The 8569-nt window shown below is 39.2% G+C and overlaps 1 protein-coding gene across 1 annotated transcript; it reads left to right on the top strand.

The window, feature by feature from the left end:
• Positions 1-1821: 1821 nt before the first annotated feature.
• On the top strand, positions 1822-8334 carry penka (proenkephalin a). Its single transcript, XM_054767743.1, has 3 exons — positions 1822-1934; positions 2133-2276; positions 7572-8334. Exons 2-3 carry the CDS (start codon positions 2136-2138, stop codon positions 8154-8156), a joined length of 726 nt encoding a protein of 241 aa, XP_054623718.1. The 5' UTR covers positions 1822-1934; positions 2133-2135; the 3' UTR covers positions 8157-8334.
• The last annotated feature ends 235 nt before the right edge of the window (positions 8335-8569 follow it).

Genomic DNA, 8569 nt, shown 5'->3' with positions numbered 1-8569 from the left:
ATGGGCGTACGTGTCATATCCGCTGACGTAAATAAACACAAATACAGATACATTAAATATACCGTACATATAAAATATAAAAGAAAACATAAAATGCTGTGTTTTTCTCTTGAAGATGAATAAAGTATCTACCCATCTCAATTTCACAAGTGACCCTACGCAAACCTTACACAATGGACGTAGCGCTACAGGCGTACACATAATATCTGCTGACGTTCTTCTGCTTTTTTATGGCGGGTCGCAACCAACGTTTAGGTGCATACGGCTACCTACTTTTGCGTAGTGACAAGCTTACATCATACAAAACACACTAAGAAATGGATATGATGCCGCTTTCAAGTTAAAGGCAATGGATTTGAAGATAAGCGGCGTAGAAGATGGATGGCAATGGATTAGGCTGTCAGACAAGGAAACATTGCTGCTTCACCGAGGACGACTGCCATTGAAGAACTCAGCTCACTGAAAGAGAGAGAGCCGACGTTTTAACGGAATTAGGACGCTGTTCAATTCTGATACGGATTCACCAAGTGTTGGATTGTTCACCCACGACTAGCGAACGTGACCTGGGATTAGACCGTCGTGAGACAGCCTATTGACGTTATGTTGTATGAAAAGTTTAAAAAATCTTTCTGTGTAACGTCGTTCTGTGCACTAAATATCCAATTTTACATGTTTCTATATTTCTGAGGTATAATGTTTGAGTGTAGTTGCTGTGTGATAAGTTTAATGTTTGTAAGATGACACCGAGAGTCAGATTGTTATATTGACTAATGACCTCCTGCAATTTCCAATCTGTTGACAAGCTCGTTGTGAGTTTTTTCATAGCTCACCATTGGCTCCTGTTGAATGAAGAGCTGAACGTTTCTCACAGATTCATGCCCGCCACAATGTGCCACTTTATGACAGGGACACGTGCGGCTTATACACCGGAAATTACGGTAGTCAAAACATATTGAAATACAAGTGATATGTGGTGTTGTGGTCACTAGGCGGCAGTAATGACACAAAACATTGAGACATTACCTTCCATTACATTACCTTAAAACTGCACAGAGTCAGCCATGGCATGTCCGACATGACAAAGTGAAAACAATCTTCTCCTCCCATTCATGTGGAAGTGGTAAGTAGCTTGCTACCACTGCCATCTCGAGTCTCTGCAGCATAAGAGTTGTGCAATGTGGTGTAAACAATGAATAATAGGAGTGTAAAGGTGACTATAGGGGTGTTATTTCATGTCTACAGGGCTCTAATAATGTTAGAAAACCATATTGACAAATGAACAGGTTTTCTATGCTCTAACTATGGAAATACACTAGTTGAAAACATTGAATGCTGTTTTAATTAATTTATAGTGGTTGGGTGTGAAACCAATTAGCCGCTATAAACAAGGGACTGTATATACCAAACCTTCATTTAGGTTTATACCCATTTACATTTATAAACCAAAAACATTCACGTGAAATGTGTCTTGTCTGTGTACATACATACACTTGGGGGAGTGTAATGGCTTAAGCCACTCCATAAACTCTTTCAATGATTTTTAATGAATATATTTCTTTGTTCAATTCGAAGTACTGTAAATTCATGATACTAGCACAAAAAGTGTCAAGGTGAGTGCTTTTCAAATAAGGAATACTTTTGTTACAACGTAACGTTATCCCTAATCACGTCTAATCACCCCACCCCTCCTCCTTTATTCCGTCCATAAACTCTTTAAAATGGCGACAATGTGATTTCCGGGAGAAGAAAGGTTACACTTGAATAAAAGACAAACTGAAAGTGGTGTTTGTTGATTGGCTGGAAGACCCGCGTCTCGTTCCACGTCGTGAACGCACGCGCATAAAACGCAAGCACAGTCTCTGGCAGTCGGTAACTCGTGTGCACGCGCAGACGAGGACTTGCACGGAAAGACTTTATCACTTCATAACCCGAAGGTAAGGATGACAATTTATTAACTTCACAAAATGTCAGTATTACAGTACAGTGTGTAGTAATGCAGTCATGAACTCACATCTGGTTAAAAAAAAAAGTCATGAATGAATAATACTGTAATAGTCTTGAATATTTCTGAGAACTGTTTAATTACAATCAAACCGTTTTTTCACTTTTCTATGTTATTATTCTTTCCTCAGTCCATGGCTTTCCCCGCACAGCGCAGATGCGTGTGGATGTTGCTTGTAGCGTGCGTGTCGCTGGTGGTTGGAAGAGACTGTGGGAAGGAGTGTGCGCTCTGCGTGTACCGCCTGTTGGGACAACACTCCGCTTTCCCATCACCGGTAATCTTACTTTTTGCCTCGTTATTTGGTCGAAAAGCACGTTTTTGCAGTCAGTATTAATAAAAAAAAACACTTAATGCAGTATACATTTCACTAAACAAACGTATCAACCCTACAAATCTCTGTCTAGCCTCTTGATTTTCTATTAACAATAAGAAAAAAATGTATTAATGAAAGTCGTGGAAATAACTCATGCTTGTGATGATTTTTACGAAATACTTTAAGATAGAGACTTTATTCACCTCCAATTGATTGTTTCTAAATAGTACAATACAAAAGAGAATAAAATAAAAATAAAGATGAAGAGTTATGAAAAATAATTAAACAACCTCCGAAGCGTGTTTTATCAATGTTGTGCAAAGAGAGCATAAATGTGCATTATAAGACAGGCACGCAGGACTATAATTTACATACATAGTACACAAATGTAGAAGACTTTCCAGCCGGGCTGAGTGACGCTGCAAATTTCGGTATTGATTCGATACCAAGTAAGTGTTTGCGATAACAGTACTTTTTACTTGAAGTGTATTAAGATAAATATAGTTAGAATAAAACACAGGGCACACATGTATATATGTATACTGTATATGTATGTATATGTACATATATACACATATATACAGTATGTATACATATAAATACATTTAAATCAATGTAACAATATGAAAAATAATACAATAATACTCTTTTATTACATACAATTGAACAAAATAAAGTCAATAATGAAAAACAAATCCTTTAAAGCTTTCCTGAATCCCAGAATTTATTCCCTGAGTTTGTAAACAATGTAAAAATACATAACTATTATAATACACACAAAAAAACACTGATATTTGTGAAAATAAACACAGGTAACCGAAAAATATCTAGTACTGATCTGATACTGAAACAACTTTTATCTTGGTATCGATACTATCTGCTCATCTCTACTTTACAGACGCATAAAATACATAACACGTGTAACCCTGTACATGCAGTATATGTATACATATATTTGTAAAGGAATATGACACTGTTATGTTTATGTGTTTGTATTAAACAGGCTGACGGCTATATCAAATATGACTTGAACGCATTCAAAGGGTTGTGTTTTTACAGAGTGAAACAGAAGGAAATGATGACGTAGGGATATTTTTCTTGCCACCCATTACACAGTAAGCTATTATGGTATGTTTGTCATCACTGCCACCAGAGGGGTGAGATCTCCCAAGTGCCAATATGTCCTCAATTCAATTTTCCTCTTCATTAATTCTGTCTTCATAAGCCAGCGGCGCTGAAAGCTCAGCAAGAATCTGCTCTCTGTGCCGTCTTAGCAGGCATTCCTGATGCTCGTAAGAAGCGAAATCCAATGACACATCTGAGGTTTGGAGCAAGTTATGTACGACACTCATTCCCCAGGCAACAGCAGAGGTCTTGATTATTCCGGAGGGTGGGGGAAAAAAGGAGATTGTGAAAAGGAAATGTGTCATTGAGCGAGGAACCGGAAGTCTTTCCTGAAGTTGCAAAAGGAGATAAATTTGATCTTTGTGATCTCGCAAATACTGTTCCTTCTTTTTTCAAAAAACAATATGAGAGGGAGTAGATGTCTGTCTCCTTTTGTACCTTCTCGGTAAAGTGGCAATTGAGCCAACACTTCAGGATGGCTTGGTACATGGCTAGGGGCGGTTGTTGAAAATCCTTGAAGGAAGTGGAAAGGAATCGATTTCTATTAACACGGTACTTGGATACTGCCAGCGCTTGAATGACAGAATGGATCATTGAGTTTCGCCGTGGACATTCACGAAGATGTCATTTTCTCAGCTGACATCTTTTTACTGTTTAAGATGTTCATCTACAGTTACTGGATGACAGGGGAACCTTGGTTAGCGTCAGTAATCCGTTCAAGAAGGTCCGGCTCTAACCAAAACATACTCTAACCAAATCCATATTCCCCGTAAGAAATTATGCAAATTCGGTTAATCTCTTCCAGAAAGCCAAATACAGTATGTTAACACAAAAAATGTTTTTATAGTTTTACAATTATGGTTTTAGACAGATAAAACAATTCTAAATGCGTTTAAATGACGACGTGATTGTTGCCAAAGACAGAATGTGGCAGTGAGCTCAACACGGACGCCACCTTCCTGTTTTGCCATGAGTTATTTCTTGAATTCAATAGTTTCTCTCGTCTCAAGTGAATGAAAGTTTCAAGTTGCCTATATTTTGATAAAGATGATGAGAAACACAATTAAGACTGAAAAGGAAGAGGGCACATTGGAGGGAACTTGTTCCGAGCAGCGTGTGGGTCAGGGGTCAGAGCCATGTGGGACATTGATGTGAGCCGCTTCACTGACAGATTTTTAAAATAACTTTTGGATGACAAGAACTTTTGCCTACATCTGTGAGTACCTTTCCCCAAATCTCGAACAACAAAACATGCCTTTCAATGATGTATAGGTTTGATATACGCGACCTGAACGTTCAGATTGCAGTAGCTTCAGATACATATCAGATTTATTACCACTAATGAAAAAAGGCTGGGTCACATTGGAAAAAATTGGAATTGTACTGTTCACACTGACATGAAAAGAAATCAAATACAGGTCACATGTGGGCAAAAAAATCAGAACTGACCTACAATGTGAACGTAGCTTTAGTTCCTGGTAAGCAGACATGCCTTCGCTGCTCTCGCATTTTAGACTGGCTCGCTCCTCCCACTGAAAACTGTGACGTGCACCTTCAAAAAATCTAATCTTACGGACCATAAAGGCTGTGATAGATTGGCTTGTAGAACATTATTTTCTTTTTTTAAAATTTATTTTTAACGGTTGCTCATTGAGAGGATAACAACAAAAACAGGAGAATTATTAGAATTTGGTTTAACAAATGTTGCTCTCCTGCTGTCAAAAAAAAAAAAAAATGCTGGCTTTTCCTCTTTATGAAAGAGCAACAATGATCCTTCCAGAACAAGGGGAGTACTGCAACACTGTCAACACCTACGTGTATGACATTTGTCTGTATTTTATTGTCCAATTAGCAAGAATAATAAATAAACAGGTGTGGTATATGATGATGCTGATTAAACAGCAGGATTATTGCACAGGCATGCTTAGGCTGCCCACAAGAGGCAATCAGTATCTGGTGTGACCACCATTAGCCTCACGAAGTGAAACATATCACCTTTGCATAGTGTTGGTTATGTTGTTGATAGAGGTCTGTGGAATGTTGGTCCACTCCTCTTCAATGGTTGTGTGAAGTTGCTGGATATCCACAGGAATCTGGAATCTGAAATCTGGATCTCATAGGCTGGGTTAGGATTGGAGTTATGGGGTTAGAGTTAGGGTTAGGCGTTCGGAGGTTAGGGCAGGGGACAGCATTTAGCGTCCATCCATTTTCCGCTTATCCGTGGTCGGGTTGTGGGGTCAGCAGTCTAAGCAGGGAAACCCAGATCTCCCTCTTCCCGGCTACTTCGTCCCAGTAGATCCCAAGGCGTTCCCAGGCCAGTTGAGAGACACAGTCTCTCCAATGTGTAAAGGGTCTTCCTCGTGTGTTTTTGAGCTGCGAGCTGCTTCTTTGTGCTGAATCGTATTTTGGATATTATAAGAATTTATGTGCATGTACAGTATATATCCTGTGTATATTGGTTATTGGCCAATATATTGGATCGGTATTGCCGATACCAGCTTGAATTTTACAAATTTTGCAAATAAATCTAACTTTGTGCAATGGCCAAATACAACTCCAAACATAAATGTTCATGTTCAGTTTGCCTGAGTGTTGCCAAAGGGACTGGAGGATTGGTTGTTTTTTTCTGTTTACATTTTTTTGTTACAAGAGTAAACACATACAACAAATATAGCATCGATATCAAGTAAATTTCCATAATGAAATAGTGCAACAACAGGCTGCTGCCAAACAGAAAGGAAATAAAGAAATTAAAGTATAACTAATTAACAAATGAATGGTAATCAGGAAAAGACATTGAAAATTCAATTATAAACTTGGGGTTTCCTACAAGATTCAGATGATTAATTGGATGTACAAAATACGACAGAATGGATGTTGGATTGCCTCAAGTTCTCAGGTTTTGGACAAGTGTGATACTACCGTATGCATGTCTAATGGCGCTCACAGAGGTTCAAGGAATGCTCAGGTCATTTGGGTATATGCTCAGACACTTGAAATATTAGGCGGAACGTTGTTCAAGTCTCATATTGGGATTGTGGATGATGGGCAAAATTCCAAAAAAGTGCAGTTTTCCTTTAAATATAAATACTTTACTTAATGTGACCATACATTAGTGTGTCACACTAACAAGCTAAATAGTCGATGAGTGTCATGGTTGCTCACCGAGTTGACTCACCAGACGGTACGTGCTCGACTATGACGTGGAATTGTGAAAAGGATCATGATGCCGAAGTGACTACATAGAAGCATAAACCAGCTTCAGACACAGCAGAAGGATGAACGGGCATCCTAACCATAACCCTAACCCCTAACCTCGGGGTCGGCAATCCATTGGTCCCTATTCTAACCCTAATCAATGGCATTTGAAAAGAATAATGTCCTCATATAATGAGAAAAATATAATAATTTCATGAGAAAAGGTCATAATTTTAGAAGAAAATGACTTTGCTCGTTTTACTACTTTCTGTAGAAAAAAAGTTGCAATTTGTAGAATGATGAGAAAATACTGCAGTCTTTTACTTCTTAGAGGAAAAGGTCGTTTTTTGATGTGAAAATGGTGCTGTTTTATGACAGTGAAGTCATAATATTACAAAAAAAATCAGAATTTTGCAAGAGATTATTGCAATTTTCCAAGAATAAAGTCACCATATTATAGAAAAAGATTTTTTTTAAGATGAAAATTGTAATAAGAGAAGTTGTATTTTGACAAGATTTTATTTATTGGAGAATTTGTTTGCATGTTTTTTTAATGTTTTATTTTAAGAAATAATTAAAACAGTTTACACAAAAGCTCGGCAGTCCCTGGGCTGCAATGGTACACGCTGTGGCCTTTTGTGGCAGAGGGCATAGGTTTGATTCCTGGCCAGGGTTGTCAGGAAGGACATCCGGTGTAAAAACTAAGTCAAATCATCATGTGGTTGTTTCAGTTTGGCGGGAAAAAGCCAAACAACACAAAGTTTTATGTTTTGTATTTTGAATTGTATTTACTGTCCCAAAATGAACCGAATGGTGAGCTTAAAATTGAGGTACGTACCAAACCGTGATTACTGTGTATCGTTACACCTCAGCATGCTGCCCTGTTTGAATACAATAATAATAAAATCCAATTGTTTGATTTTTTTTTGTCAGACATGCCAACTTGAGTGTGATGGTGAGTTGGACAGTCAGAAGCTCCACCTCTGCTGGGACATCCTACTGGAGGAAGAAAACAATGTTCCTCTTGGTGGGGACCTCCAACCACAAGAAGCAGAGGCAACTGGCATCATTCCTACTAATGACAAGGAAGAAACATCACCAGGACACCAACTGGCCAAGAAGTACGGCGGCTTCATGAAGCGCTACGGTGGCTTCATGTCTCGGCGCTCGTCTTCAGAAGGGGTGTTCGGTGACTCTGCAAATCACGACGAGGAAGAAAGTGCTCACCTGGACATCCTAAAGATCCTAAATGCAGTGCATGGTGGGGAGGGGGGCAATGAAGAAGGTGAGGCTGTGAAGCGGTACGGAGGCTTTATGAGGCGCGCTGATGACGGGGAGGTTCAGGGGGACCTGCTGGAGGCTGTGTTAGGCCGTGGGCTGAGAAAGCGATATGGAGGGTTTATGAGGCGTGTGGGCAGGCCCGAGTGGCTGGTGGACAGCAACAAGAACGGGGGAGTTTCAAAGCGTTCATGGGAAAATGGCGAGCTCCAAAAAAGGTATGGGGGCTTCATGGATTAGGAGCCGATACACTTAATTATTTTCTATTCAACCAATAACCTTCATCTGGCTGTGTATAAAGTGCTGCTGCCTTCGTCATTCCTTCAGTGTGTCCTGTGATGACGTCAAATATATGCATACTATGAAACACATTTGTTTTGATATATTATTTATTAAAATATTGTGTTGATCAATTTAATTTGATTGTATTTCTGTATGCTCCTCATAAAGTGTTCACTGTTGTGTCTGTGGGTGTGTGTGTGTGTGTGTGTGTGTGTGTGTGTGTTGCGCATGTGTGTTGGGGGATTGACTGCTGACCACTTTGATATGTTGTCAAACATGTCAGTCCGAAGCCTGGATAAATGAGAGGGCTGCGTCAGGAAGGGAAGGCACCATAAAAACAAAGCCCAAAACAACTTGTGACATCATCTTGT

This window comes from Dunckerocampus dactyliophorus, chromosome 2 (genome assembly GCF_027744805.1).
Source record: "Dunckerocampus dactyliophorus isolate RoL2022-P2 chromosome 2, RoL_Ddac_1.1, whole genome shotgun sequence".
NCBI classification, from domain to species: domain Eukaryota; kingdom Metazoa; phylum Chordata; class Actinopteri; order Syngnathiformes; family Syngnathidae; genus Dunckerocampus; species Dunckerocampus dactyliophorus.
This window is presented reverse-complemented; position numbering and strand designations above follow the sequence as displayed.